The following is a 14,663-nucleotide window of genomic DNA, read 5'->3' on the forward strand; positions in this document are numbered from 1 at the left end:
AAAGCAGAAACCTTTGCCATCCTCTGCGCCCTCAGTTGGATTGAAAAGACCTCAGTCTAGAGCAGTGATACTCAACGCGTGGCTCTTTAGCCACATGTGGCTCTTTTGTGATGATTTGTGGCTCCTTTATGTCTCAATTTGAAATATTATTTCCTCAGAAATCCTTAAAAAAGGAAACGTTAATCATTAATCAGTTGGCTTTAATTGCCAACCTTAATTTTTTGGTCTGTATATCTACATTACCCTTATTTGCAATTTTTTCCATTTTTTTTGCCTTTTAATCCATGTTTACTGCTGTAAACCTGCTTTAGCCACTTCTTTTTGCAACTTTTTGTCAGTTTTTGCTACTTTTATCCCATATTTGCCACTCTTTCATTAGTTTTCTGCCTCTTTTATCCTGCTTTTGCTATTTTCAATTTTATCCGTTTTTCATTCTTTCTTCCACTTTTTACCCATTTAAGATGCCCTTTTGCCATTAAATGCCACTCTTTTCTCCTTCTTTCCCATTTGTCCTACCTCTTTAACGGTTTTAATCATTTTTTGCCATTTTGTTGTTTTATGACCATTTTTGCCACCTGTAATTCAATTTTTGGTAACTTCTCACCCATTTTTGCCACTTTCTCCTCCACATTTTTTCACTTTTTACCCTTTTTTCCATTTTAGGTCTACTTTGCCCTATTTTTGCCGCCATTAATGTATTTTTAATGCCACTTTAACCCTTTTTGCCATTTTTCACCACTTACATTGTGGCTCTTGCAAAGGCATTTTTCAACAAGTTGGCTCTTTGGTTGAGCAGGGTTGAGTAACACTGGTCTAGAGTAACTCAGTCGCAGCACTACAAATAATTGAACACCATAAACCCAAAGTCAGACCAGATATAATGAAATTAATGCAAACAATATGTGGAACTCATAAACTGGGATGCAGTGTGGGGTTAATGTGGGTGCTAGCCTGTTTGAGTTCAGAAGAATGAAGCTTCTCCTTGGTGTTGTAGCGATATAAAGTGATAATAAATACCACTATAAAGGCTACAAAAATTTAATATATTTAATCTTTTGTAGCCTTTATAGTGGTATTTATTTGTTCTGGATCAAAATAAAGTTTCAAAGTCTCAAAGGACTTGGCTCAACTTGAAGAACATAAAAAAGAAAAAATGCGTTCCTTGAAAAAGAAGTCTTAAGAAAAGTTACTTAGATAACTTTAAAAAAGGAAGGACAGATAAAAGACTTGAAGAAGACTAAAAAGAAATCTAACTGAAGAAAACTCTGAAGACGTCTGCCAAAAGTCTGGTTCTGATACACACTTAAACGAGAGGGAGAGGTCTTCCTCTGAGTTCCCTCCTCAGGATCAAATGTCACTACATGAACCACTCTTCATCAAATTAGTAATTCAATAAGAGCATGAAGGACTAGCAGAAATGGGTATAGATTTCTAGAATAATAGAAAATCAATAAAAGTGCCACAAAGTAAACATAAAACAACATAGCTAGTTGGTTATATAACATTTTAAGTATTAAGACACAAAAAAGGGAATTTGTCCCATGTCGATGTGTGTGTGACCGATACTGGACAGTAGGTGGCCCTGTGGGTCTACGTTTAGATTAAAACCACAATAATCTGACATGAGATACAGAGATATGAAACATATTGTTGTGTTACTTGTGAGCTATCTTAGAAGAATATAAACATTTCCTGTTATGGTACTTCTAGCCCATACAAATTGAGTCCTGCAGAGAGAACAAGGGTTATTTACGATCACCATCTGGTTTTGTTGTTTAGAGGTAGGAAGGTTTTGTTCACGATCTAAAGTTTAAAAGGGAGTCCGTTTTTATGGCTTTGGTAAGATCAAACTTAGTCTGTGATATGGTTTTGACGACAGCCATCTAATCAGATAACTCCAACTTTAAGGTGTTGATCTCTCTTGGGATCTTTCGTTTTTCAGAAGCGTCAGGTCCAGCATCTTACTGTCTGAGAAGCTCTTTGGTTGGGAAAGGTTCATAAACGAACATGGGTGGTTGGTAGGCATGGGGGAAAAGTCCTCCCCACTTTTAGAATTCCTGCAGCAATTCTCCAAGCTGCAGACTTTAAGACAGGGTTGTAGAACAGCAGCAGATTTAAGCCTTGATTCTGCTACACTGTCATCAGTCTCAGCTCCAGAAGAGTCTCCAGTCTCAACCTCTATCTCTGGTTGAAAATGTCTCTCTGGATCTGAATTCCTGGCTGGTTCTGCTGGTTCTCTACAGTCCTCTCCATCTGCTCCTGTTTCTGTCTCTTTTTCCTTCACTGAGGATTTGATGAATCTCTGAAGCCTGACCTCCAACACATTTGTGATGTTTTACCTGAAACTGCAAAGCAAATGTCTGATAACAGTCACTGCAGCTGTAGGTTGTCTCACCTCTGTGAGTTTTCACGTGCCCACTCCAGTTTGGAGACTTTTGAATGTGTGAATCTTCATGTGAGCGTCCATAGAAGTTTTCTGTGTGAATCTTTTGCTGCAAACAGAGCAGCTGAAGGCTTTCTCTCTCAAGTGGGTTATCATGTGACTGTCCATGTGAGCTTTCTGTGTAAATCTTTTGCTGCAAATAGAACAGCTGAAGGGGTTCTCTCCTGTGTGATTCCTCGCGTGTCAGACTTCCTCTGTGACAGAAACCTCTACCGCACTCAGAGCAGCTGATGGGTTTCTCTCCTGGGTGGGTTCTCATATGAACATCCATAGAAGCTTGTGAAATAAATTCTTGGCTGCAAACTGAGCAGCTGAAACTTTTCTCTCATGAGTGGATGCACATGTGAGTATCGATTTGATTTTTATGTTTGTATCTTTTGCTGCAAACAGAGCAGCTGAAGGGTTTTGCTTCTCTGTGAATCCACATGTGTGCATACATATTACTTTTTTGTGTAAATCTTTTACCACAAAAAGAGCAGCTGAAGGGTTTCACTTCTCTGTGAATCCTCATATGGGCAAACATATTACTTTTTTGTGTAAATCTTTTACCACAAAAAGAGCAACTGAAGGGTTTCTCTCCTGTGTGTATCCTCACGTGTCTGCTCAGACTTCCTCTGTCACAGAAACCTTTACCGCAATCAGAGCAGCTGAAGGGTTTCCCTACTGAATGTGTTATCATGTGACTGTCCATGTGATTTTTATGTGTAAATCTTTTGAAGCAAACAGAACAACTGAAGGGTTTCTCTCCTGTGTGATTCCTCATGTGTCTGCTCAGACTTCCTCTGTCTAAGAAACCTTTACCACAGTCAGAGCAGCTGAAGGGTTTCTCTCCTGTGTGAATCCTCATGTGAGCATTCAAATAAGTTTTCCGTGTTAATCTTTTGCTGCAAACAGAACAACTGAAGGGTTTCTTTCCAGTGTGAATCCTCATGTGTTTTTTCAGACTTCCTCTCTCACAGAAACTTCTACCGCACTCAGAACAGCTGAAGGGTTTTGCTCCTGTGTGACTCCTCATGTGTCTGTTCATATTATTCTTCAGTGTAAATCTTTTGCTGCAAATAGAACAGCTGAAGGGTTTCTCTCCTGTATGAATTCGTGTGTGTTGTGTCAAGTAGCTTATTCTGTTGAATGCTTTACCACACACAGAACAGATGTGAGAATTCTTACTCTTGGGTCTCCTATTTTTAATATGTATTGCAGACTTTAAACCTGACTGATGTTCTCTGGTCTCCCTCCAATCATCACTGTCATCGGTCTCTCCTCCAGAACTCTCTACAGTCTTGGCCTCAGTCTCTGGTTGTAAATGTTTCTCTGGATCCGAGATCCTGGCTGGTTCTGCTCCATTGGCTCCTGTTTCCATCTCTTCATTTTGTCTCTCATGAAGCTGTGAGGACTGAGGTTTCTCTTCATCATCTTCACTCTTCACAGAGGAAGAACTGAAGAGGAACTTGGTGTCAGCCTCCTCCAGTCCTTGAAACTGCCCTCCCTCCTGACTGATCCACAGTTCCTCCTCTTCCTCCTTAATGAGTGGGGGCTCAGTGTCCTCCTGGGGGCTCTCTTCTTTAATCACCAACAGCTGCTGGGCGTCTGCAGGAAGCACTGAAATACACAAAGACACACCAAGGGAAACTGTGAGGTTAGATTGAGCCTAGATGACTTCAAATATTTAAAGTTCTATCTATTTCAGACACATTCTTAACAATAAAACCCTGTAGCTGTTAAGATGTTCAAATTCTAATGTGAACAGCCACAAACAAAAATGTGGTATTTTTAGTCACAGCTTAACAAAACTCAGAATCTAAACTTGAAACCACAGATGCAGTAACAAACTAGGAGCTGAGAACTGAACACACAGAGACTTAATCAAACATCTTTGGATGATCTCAAACACAAACACAAGGTAAGTATCTCATCACAGGCCTGTTCAAGGGGAGAATGGGGTCATAGCACCTTAACATGAATTTAAATGCCTTTTGGTGTTGTAATACAGTGATAAAACACTGTTACAGCAAACAGCATTAAATGTAGTGATAAGACATTTGGGTCATATCTCCCAGCTCTACTGCTGCCTCACATTAGGAGACTTTCATCTCCATTCATTTATTAAGTTCTTGACCATTCATGCACAATTTCAGTGTGCTGTGGTTGTCAATGAGTAGCTCTGATAATATACTTTATATGGTGTTTTTAATCAGTTTCCTAGAATTAACCTTGCTTTCCATTTTAAAGTAAAAATCCACGAAGAATCTGAGGGCTTGACAGCAGGCTGGTGGATAATTTCTAACTTTTCAGTTGTTAAGGAACGGACTTTTCAAAGGAATCATTTTATACACCAGCAGAAAGCGCTGATTCTCAGAGTTCTGACTATGTAAACCCAGTGTTACCCACAGGATTTAAGAAGATTATGGTGGGGGGACTCACAATTCTGTTCTCCTTTAACAATTTGTGCTCTTGCAGTAAATAAATCAGAGAATCACTGAATAATTTGATTAACAAATTCTAATACTAGGACTGGTCTGACCTGAGGATAATAATAATAATAATAATAATAATAATAATAATAATAATAATAATAGCTTGGAATTCTATAGCGCCTTTCATGAGACCCAAGGTCGCTTTACAGAAGAAGGGAAAACAGGACAACACACAAGATAAACACTAAGTTGAGTGTATGTAGGGGGCAGGTTTAGGGGAGACTGTAAGCTGTGGCGAACAGGTGGTGCTTGAGGAGTTTTTTAAACATGTCCAAGGATGGAGCATTTCAGATGTTTTCAGGAAGGGAGTTCCAGAGGATGGGGGCTGTAGTCCTGAACACTCTGTCTCCATAGGTGCGAAGTTTGGAGGTGGGAACTGTGAGAAGACCAGCGTCTGAGGACCGGAGGCTCTGGGTTGGTGTATATGGCTGAAAGAGGTCAGAGAGGTACTGAGGGGCAGGGGCATGTAGGGATTTGTAAGTGAGGAGGAGGATTTTGTATTTGATTTGGAATGTAACTGGGAGCCAGTGGAGCTGGATGAGGGTGGGGGTGATGTGCTGCCAGGGCCTAGTGCGAGTGAGAACCCTGGCAGCAGAGTTCTGGACGTATTGGAGCCTGTCCAGGGCTTTGTGAGGTACCCCAAACAGGACTCCATTGCAGTAATCCAAACAGGAGCTGATGAATGAGTGAATGAGTGTCTCTGCAACAGAGTCTGTGAGTGATGGTCTGAGTCTGGAGATGTTCTTTAGATGGAAAAAGGCAGTTTTAGTTATGGATTTGATATGGGACTGGAAGGAGAGGGTGGAATCCATGATGATGCCCAGGTTTCGGACCTTGGAGGATGGACGGATGGGATTGCCATCAGCATGAAGTACCAGATCTCCAACCTTCCTGAGCAGTGCTTTGGGGGCCACGACCATGAGCTCTGTTTTATTGCTGTTAGTTTGAGTTTGTTGGCTGTCATCCAGGTTTTAATTTCTTGCAGACAGTTGACCAGTGACTGAGGGTGGAGCTGAGCGGATGGTGTGGCGTGTAGATAGAGTTGTGTGCCATCGGCATAGGAATGGAAACTGAGACCATGTTTATGAATGATGTGACCAAGAGGGAGCATGTAAATGATGAAGAGAAGAGGTCCAAGGACAGAGCCTTGGGGTACGCTTTGGTTTACAGGGGTTGGGGTAGAGCGGGACTTGCCAATGGTGACAAACTGTTTCCTGTCTGAGAGGTAGGACTGAAACCAGGGCAGAGCTGTTCTGGTAAGGCCTAGGTGGTTGGATAGGCGGTTGAGGAGGATGGTGTGGGAGACTGTATCAAAGGCTGAAGAGAGGTCGAGGAGAATGAGTAGGCTAATTTTTCTGGAATCTGAAGCTATGAGAAGGTCATTAGTGATTTTGATGAGGGCAGTTTCAGTGCTGTGGTGTGGTCTGAATCCTGATATGAGGGTTTCATAGAGCTCATGGTCGAGCATATGGTGATGAAGCTGGATGACAACTGCTTTTTACAGTATCTTACTGAGGAATGGAAGGTCGGAGATCTGTCTGTAGCTGTTGAGGTCCTCCGGGTCCATACCTGGCTTTTTGAGAATGGGTAGTACTGAGGCTAATTTGAAGCAGGATGGGACTATTCCAGTTCTTAGTGAGGAGTTGATGATTTCCACTATGATGGGACAGGTAGGCATGCTTTGACCAGGGAGGTGGGCATGGGATCCAGAGAGCATGTAGAACCCTTAGCCTTGGTGACCAGTTTGGTCACAAGGAGGGTGTTGACAAGTGAGAAGGAGGATAAACGGTGCTGAGGCAGGTGAGACCCAGAGGGAGCAGTGTCATGTGGTGGAGGGTCAGGTACCAGGAGTTGTTAGTGGTGTTTACTTTGTCTTGGAAGAATTTCTGGAACTTAGAGCAATGATCAGAGCTGGCTGGAGGGTGGTGGGAGTCAATGGGATGGAGTAGGCGATTGATTGTAGAAAAGAGCTGTCTGGGGTGATTTTGCTGGTCCCTGATGAGAGTAGAGTAGTAGGTTGTTTTGGCTTTGGAGAGCCTCTTTGTAGGAGCTGACATATTCTTTGTATGCTTCCAGATGGTCAGTGAGGCTTGACTTTTTGTGTAGTCTTTCCAACCGATGTCCAGAGGTCTTCAAGGCACAGAGTTCAGCTGTGAACCAAGGGGCTGGAGAGGTGTATGCGACAGAGCGGCATTTTAGGGGAGCGAGAGTCAAGGCTGAGGGATAGGGCAGTGTTGTCAGGTCATCCACAGTGGTTGTGAGGTTTTTCTGGAGCCAGATGGATTGCAAGCAAGTTTGTGAGGGCTGGTATGTTCAGAGACAATAAAACATTAACTATTCAAAATTCCAAAAAAGGCAGCATGTGACGGTGTCACCAAATAAATAAATTCATGAGTGTATGTGACGAAAGGATAATGAAAGGAATGATGAAAACGGCAGGTTTTCTTTAAATATGTAAGAAGAAATTATTCCCTGTATATGTAATGGTATGGAGTGAGGGTACCTGCTGTCATTTATCTGTTTTAATATGTGATCAAAATAATGAGGAAAAAAAAAAGACGAGATAATATAAGGAGGATGTGTCGTGGGGGAAGAGGCGGAGAAGCAGAGGACCGGGAAAAGAGACAAAGAAGCAGGCATATCTGAAGAATTAGAGCCTGAAAGTAAGATAAAAAAGTAACTAGCTGTCTGGAAATTAAGCATTAAGTTCAAAATAATAAACCGGATAGCAGCTTACAAACAACAACACTGCAATCTTCCTGCTGGACCTCTCTGTGCGGACGCTGGAGCGTGCGCCGGGAGCCGGACAAAGAAAGCTTTCCCGTGGGATACACTCCTGGGTCTGGGTGAGACCGACTCTTTTTGTACATTTTAGCCTGGTATACCAGTAGCAGCGATCGATCGCATATTTTTGTTTTCGGGGTTTTTTTCTATCTGTGGATTTATTGCGTTTTTTTCTTCGTTTCCTGATGGATTAAGGACTATTGCGTTTGCGTGCGTCACGGACTTTTAAAACTCCTAAAAGACACTTAAAAGTGATTGGAGAAGGACAAGTTTGCGGTTTTCGTTAGTTTGGGACTTGTATTTTATTTAGAAATCATAAAGACTGTGTTCTAATTACTATTTTGGTTGTGACCCAGTTTTGATTTAACTTTACGCGCGGTGCGCGCATTGTTTTGGTTGTGATTTATTAAATGTGAGATCTTTTGAATTTATGACGCTTGCTTGAGAGCTTTATTGGTTATTTTGGTTCAGAGCTGTTGTTTATTTAATAGTGAAATATTCTTTACCTAAAAAGGTTTTCTATTTTCCTTAAAAGTTCCCCCTTTGTGTGTGGTTAACGCTGACTTGAGAAAAGTGAGGTGTTACAAGCACATCTCAGAATCCAAGTTATGGAGGACAAAACATCACCATTTTGACTTGTTTATTTGGCTCACATCACAAACGGGATGTCTCCTCCTCTATTGGGCTTTGTGATCTTCTCAATCCCATAGAATTTTAATGAGGAGGGTGAACCATGGTTAGCTTCATGATATTGTTTGGCAATTGCATAGTCCATGTTACCTGACATCCTGAGGAGACTAGCTCAGGGAGAAATGTTTTAGATCCATACTCTCAACACAATGACACCAAATGGACTCAATGATGACTTCAGCTTAAAATGTTTCTTAAAGTAATATGATGGACAAAATAAGGGTTTTGATTAATGATAACAGCATTGATTGAATTTGTTTCTGTTGTGCTGCAGAAGTTAACTTGGTTGTAAAGTGTCATCAGCTCCTGCAGATTTAGCAATGACAGAGAGGTGATTGGTTCTTGTCTAATTAGACACAGCCTCCAGCTGTGTAGTGACTCTGCTCTTGTGAGTTGTTCAAAAAGGAATCTGTGGATTCAGTCTAACAAATGCTCTGATGAAAGCCTTGTGCCGAAACACGTAAGCGTTTGTGATGTGAGCCAAATAAACAAGTCAAAATGGTGATGTTTTGTCCTCCATAACTTGGATTCTGAGATGTGCTGCCTTTTTTGGAATTTGAATGATTTTTGAACTTGGGCTTAGCACTCCACTGACGGTGTACATTGATGTGAAGCACAACTCTCCCCTCCAACTGAATAAAACATTAACTATCAGCGTTTATTTGAAAACCTTCAAAACTGCAGCAGGTCACATGACCATCTCTGATTTTAACTTAAAATAATCACCAGAAGAGAATTGTGTCACAGCCTTTATTTCTGTGTTCTTCTTTTCTCTTCTTGTTATAATATTCCACATTTAGTTGCAGATTTAAGTGTCTAAAAATGTCCTAAAGCCCAGAACTGATTAATTATGCTCATTCCATCCTAGTCTCTCCTAGTGCCCCCCCCCCGACCCTTCAATGGTGGATTGATAAAGACACAAAATGTCCCATACGAGCAGACTCCGTCCCTTTGGGTCTGGGAGTGGCTCAACTGGTTGACAAACTGTCAACAGGTGTACCCATCAGCCGGTTCCCTCCAAAGGGTCAGGGGGCGACTGAGGTAGGGTCACCTGAAATTATCCACATTATCCACAGTAACAATTAAGAGTTTTCTGGGGATGTGGGAAGAAGAATTAACAAAAATAAGATAAAAGGAGGGAACTTGAAAAATGGAAAATTAATTATTTTTAGGGCTGTCAGAGTTAACACGTTAATATCGCGTTAACTCAAATTACTTTTAACGCCGCTCATTTTTTTTGTCGCACGATTAACGCATGCGCGTTCTGCGTGACCCTCGACCCATCCCGTAGTTTGTCAGATCAGAATCTTGAGAAAAAGTACTGTAAGGTACATTTAGAAGAGACAACAAAAAAGTGTGATTAATTTGTGATTAATTATGAGTTAACTATGGAATTTGTGTGACTAATCACGATTAAAAATTTTGATCTATTGACAGCCCTAATTATTTTATAAAAACAAATGGAGACCAAAGACTAGATGTGGAAGCAAGAACTGTAACAGCAATGAAAAGACTCCAAAGTGTGGCATTATTATCATCATTATTGCTATTTTTTTTCCTTTTTTCTTTTGGTCCCTTTGTTCTGTTTCTTTTTTCTTTTTCTATTCCTTCTTGAACATTTAGTATTTTTTTCTTTCTTCTGCCTAAACCACTCTTTTCCATATACATACACCCTACCAGTATATACTGCATTCTTACAGTGTCTCCCTCCCTGTCTACCATGTATTTATACAACTCAATCACAACTTAACTCGACAAACCATATCCTCACCTTTCTGTTATGCCTCCCCAAAAACAAATATATGCACACACATACATATGTATGTATGTATTTATTTATGTATGTATATATGCACACACACACACACACACACACACAAGTACAAAGACATACACCCTTAACACCTTCAAACTGTTAAAATGTTATGAGTCCCTGCTCGTCTCTGTCTTGTCTCCACCGTCTGTATGTGCTCTGGGCCACATCAGCCCCCAACGCTTCCTGTCTGGCCCACAAAATCAATAAATTCAGAAAAGGAGGAAAATAAGATGTTGTGGTTTTATGAGTATCCTTTGGCTTTAAATGTCTGCAGCTGTAAAATCCATCACAAAATGACTAATATTGAAACAGCTTTAGACTAACTTAACATTTGATTTGTTTTTATGGTAAATATAAAAGCCATTTTATTAAATATTAAAAAAGGGGGTTAAGGTTTGCAGAAATGTCACCAAAAAGTGATGAAAAGGGGTTAGAAAGTATCAAAAATCAGTGGCAAAATGGGTTGTGGAGTGACATAAAAAGACTAAAATTTGCAGGAAAATGTGCAGGAATGTGCCAAAAAATAACGAGAGGAAAAAAGGGCAAAGAGTAACAAAAATGGATAAAAAGTGGAAAAAAATGTTTGCAAAAAGTAATAAAAAGCGGTCAAAAATTGATACGAGTGTGCCACAAAAGGGATAAAACATACAGGAAAAGTGGTTTAAAAGGGGCAAAAATTAGCCAAAAATGGAAAAAAGTATCAGAAATTGGTTAAAAGTGGCAAAAATATAGCTAAAATAAGTCATAAAAAGGTGTTAAAGAGTGGCACAGAGGCGCAATAACTGGCAGGAATGATGCAAAAAGGGGGTAGAAGAGTAGTAAAATGGGCGAAAGGTTACAAAAATTGTTATAAAAGTGGTAAAAAATTGTGCAAAAAAAAGTAATTGAAAGGGGTTATAAGTGGCAGAAATTGAAAAAGGAGTGACACAAGGGGGGTTAAAAATGCCAGAAAATTTGTTAAACAGGGTTAAAGAATGGCAATAAATAGGTTAAAGGGGCAAAAAGGGGTTAAAAGTTGTTAAAATGAGTTAATACCTGTGCTAAACCACAACTGGGGAGGGCCCAGCCAGTTCTGCTGTCAGGCCTGTCTCCTTGTGTCCTGCTGCATTACAGATAATAGATCTCACTGGTAATGACTAAAAATGTCCTGATCCAAATACTACTGCAGTAATATTTAAATCAGACCTAAATATTGATTTAATTTTTTGTTTATGTGAAAGTGCGGCCCCCAGAGTTTCTATCAAGACTGAATCTGGCTCTTGTGCAGATGAACTCGATGACCCCGGATCTATGGATACATCAGCTGATATCTTTCTGATATCTGTCTCCAACCTATAGATCTATTATAAAAAGACATTTATTGCACTGACCCCTCCAATGCATTCACCAAACACTAGTGGAAAGAATACATAATGAAGAAGACACGATTGTTGACAGCAGAACAAAAGTCTTTACTTTCCAAATCAAGCACATACTGGAACATTCATCCTTACGGAGTAAATGCGGTTACATTGAGTCAGGTTAGAGCTTAGTGAAATGGTGCATATTGGCCAGATGTCAAAATTGTTGTTGACACACGTTGGCAGCTTGACTTGCTGATACAGATAGTCACATGACATGGCCAGGTCCTGGTTTATACAGCAGTGAAACAAGCTGCTCAACAAGTCCTATGAGTGAGGGAAGTAGAGGAAAACCACCATCCCCCCAATCACCCACGACCAGTTTTAGAGTCTTAAACTGACCTAAGGAGCATGTCTTTGGTGTGAACTCCAAACTGTAACAGGTAACAGGTTTCTGTGAGTGTAAATAAACCCACCTGCTCTGTGCAGCTTTATCTCAGGGGTTAAAATCACATCCAGCAGCTTTCTCTGGCGGTGGAGCTCCTCTTCGTATTCAGATCTTGTTTCTCGTCCTCTCTGGTCTCTGAGAACCGCAGCGAGCAGCCTCCGTCCGAATAAAGCTTTAAGATCCTCAAACCCGGACATTTCCACACATCCAAGAGTCCAAGAAGGAAAAGAAAACTACAACATTACTCTGCTAACGTTAGCACAGCCACATGTGGGAGACTCCACAAACAGCTCCTTCTTCTTCTGTAATGGCGGTCTGTACCCGGCGGAGCATTACCGCCACCTACTGTTGTATTTTGATAGTTGTTGAAATGCCTGACTGAGAGTTCTGCCACTGATTTCTTTTCTCACAATCTCAAAAATTCTACATAATGCTTGATATGAGACTATACTTTTGTAGACAGTCAAGCTCCACTTCTAGAGCTTTCTCTAGCACGTTGAATGCTGTAGTCATGTGTGAGCAGTCTTCTGTGATTTCCATTCAAGTATCAATAATAATAACTGGGGCTGCAAGCAGCACTGAGCGGCCCTCAAGGTTTGGTGCACGTCAGGATTGTGGCACATTGGCTTCACTGTGCTTCTTCAGAGACGTCTATCAAACACACAATCCTCACATTCCTCTCAACCTTTTTGTCTGTTACTGCCAACATTCATGAGAGAACATTGTGTCACTGAAGTAAATACTATTTACTTCCTCAGCCAACACAGGATCCATAGTCAGTCTGCAGCAGTGACCATGTCACATGTAGGGCAGTGGTCTGCACACACAGTAAGAGCTGGCCCTCTTTAGTTGCTCTGGAGTTTTAGGAGAAATGCTAACATGCTAATTCTGCTGCATGCTTTTAAATGGGAGTCATTTTTAAACTGAGCATCTTTTCTTGACATTAGGGTAGAGGTAATCACATTGATGCTACTACTGTCCCATGATTATTGTGGTTAGGTTTAACGTCACCAAGACACAGAGCACATATCTGAGCAATAATCCTGACTCCAATCTGGTCAGAGGAAACAGAAAATGAACAAAATAAGAGCCCAATATGATCCACCCATCATTCTGACTATCACTGATCAACAATGTGTCTTAAAGTTGCTCCCCCAGAGGCTGCTGGTGTCCTTCTACAGGTGCTCAATCGAGAGCATCCTCACGTACTGCATATGTGTATGGTTCAGCAGCTGCACAGTGGCACAGAAAAAAGCGCTCCAGAGGGTCATTAACTCTGCCCAGAAGATCATCAGCTGTCCTCTCCCTGTCCTTGAAGAACTGCACAGATCCCGCTGTCTAAAGAAAGCTGAGAGCATTACCAAAGACACTTCTCACCCGGGTCACTCCATGTTTGAACTGCTGCCATCAGGCAGACGATACAGGTCAATGAAAACAAGAACAAATAGATTCAGAGACAGTTTTTACCCTACAGCAATATCCACACTGAACAAAGCCATAACATAACATACGCTGCTGTTTTATTTTTTTTAAAGGGTTCATGCAATATTGACGACAGATGAATGTTTGTTGTGTGTCTATTGTGTTTTTCTTTTTATGTATTAGTTGTTGTTTATTGCTTTTATACTCCTTGCACAGATTGGTGGGCACTTGAATTTCGTTGTACTTGTTACAATGACAATAAAGCTATTCCTATTCCTATTCCAAAGTTGTGCTGATTTTAGATCTGCTCACCCACAGAGCAGGATAGCTGTCACACTTTGAGCTCAGAACAAGTGTTAACAGACACGTTCAAGATCATTTCTCTCACTGCATTAGAAAGTTTGAGAGTGAGAAAAAGAAATAGGGACCCGACTCTAGTGTAATATACCTTTAACAACACAGTATTTTCTTTCAAAGCCTTATTTAGCACATTTAACCTCCTGAGACGTGAGCTTTTGTTTGGAAAGCATTTTAAAATTTTGCTGATCTTTTGGGATAAGGAAGGTCTGATAAGTTAAAACATCAGGCTGGTTTTTGAACAGGAATTTCTTGGAAAAATTTCCTCTCCAAAAACCAAAAGAAAAAAACTTCAAAAAGTACCACAAAATTCCTTTATATAATCATCAAATCTTTAATTGAAGCTTCATAATAAAGCCTTGACATTCAAAAAAAAAAAAAAAAAAAAAAAAAAAAAAAAAATCCATGCAAATTCATGATGATTTTCAAGTGAATCCCCCAAATATCTAGGAACTTTATCCTTAATTTTAATGACAAGTTCTAAAAAATAAAATATTAACCCATCTCCAAAATTTAATGAAAATGATGGAAACCTCCAAATATCCAAATTAATTCCCTAAAATTTTCATGAAAATTTCTCAAAAGTTCAAAAACCTCTACCTCAAAATTCCCAATTCAATTCCCCCAAATTTTTGAATAAATCCTCCAATTTCCCAAGAAAATGGCAAAAAACAAATCAAGCAAATTTACCCAAATTCTTCCAGTAAAACTCCAGATTTTACCAACATATTTCCTCTATATTTTCATGAAAATACCTGCTAATTTTTAAGCAAATTTCCTAATAAAACAAAAAGCAATGTATCCCAACATTTCAAGCAAATTAATTACACTAAAACTGACATTCAGGACAGAAATCTTAAAAATTCTAATAGCAGAAATGATTAGTTTG

At 40.2% G+C, this 14,663-nt stretch overlaps 1 protein-coding gene across 1 annotated transcript; it reads right to left on the minus strand.

The window, feature by feature from the left end:
• Window positions 1-1,706: 1,706 nt before the first annotated feature.
• LOC121521768 (oocyte zinc finger protein XlCOF6.1-like) lies at window positions 1,707-12,273 on the minus strand. The gene is made up of 4 exons (XM_041805928.1): window positions 12,024-12,273; window positions 3,646-4,042; window positions 2,937-3,558; window positions 1,707-1,727 (listed from the first exon to the last, which is right to left on the minus strand). Exons 1-4 carry the CDS (start codon window positions 12,190-12,192, stop codon window positions 1,707-1,709), a joined length of 1,209 nt encoding a protein of 402 aa, XP_041661862.1. The 5' UTR covers window positions 12,193-12,273.
• Between the last annotated feature and the right edge of the window lie 2,390 nt (window positions 12,274-14,663).

Source organism: Cheilinus undulatus, linkage group 14, assembly GCF_018320785.1.
Source record: "Cheilinus undulatus linkage group 14, ASM1832078v1, whole genome shotgun sequence".
Lineage (NCBI taxonomy): Eukaryota > Metazoa > Chordata > Actinopteri > Labriformes > Labridae > Cheilinus > Cheilinus undulatus.

What these genes read in the sequence shown, in the direction of transcription:
- LOC121521768 (XM_041805928.1), bottom strand. Translation starts at nt 12,192, where the DNA reads ATGTCCGGGTTTGAGGATCTTAAAGCTTTATTCGGACGGAGGCTGCTC. An exon ending in GATAAAGCTGCACAGAGCAG is followed by an intron (nt 4,043 to 12,023) that starts GTGGGTTTATTT and finishes TGTGTATTTCAG; the next exon opens with TGCTTCCTGCAGACGCCCAG. An exon ending in ATATGAGGATTCACAGAGAA is followed by an intron (nt 1,728 to 2,936) that starts GTGAAACCCTTC and finishes TTCTCTCTGCAG; the next exon opens with GACTCAATTTGTATGGGCTA.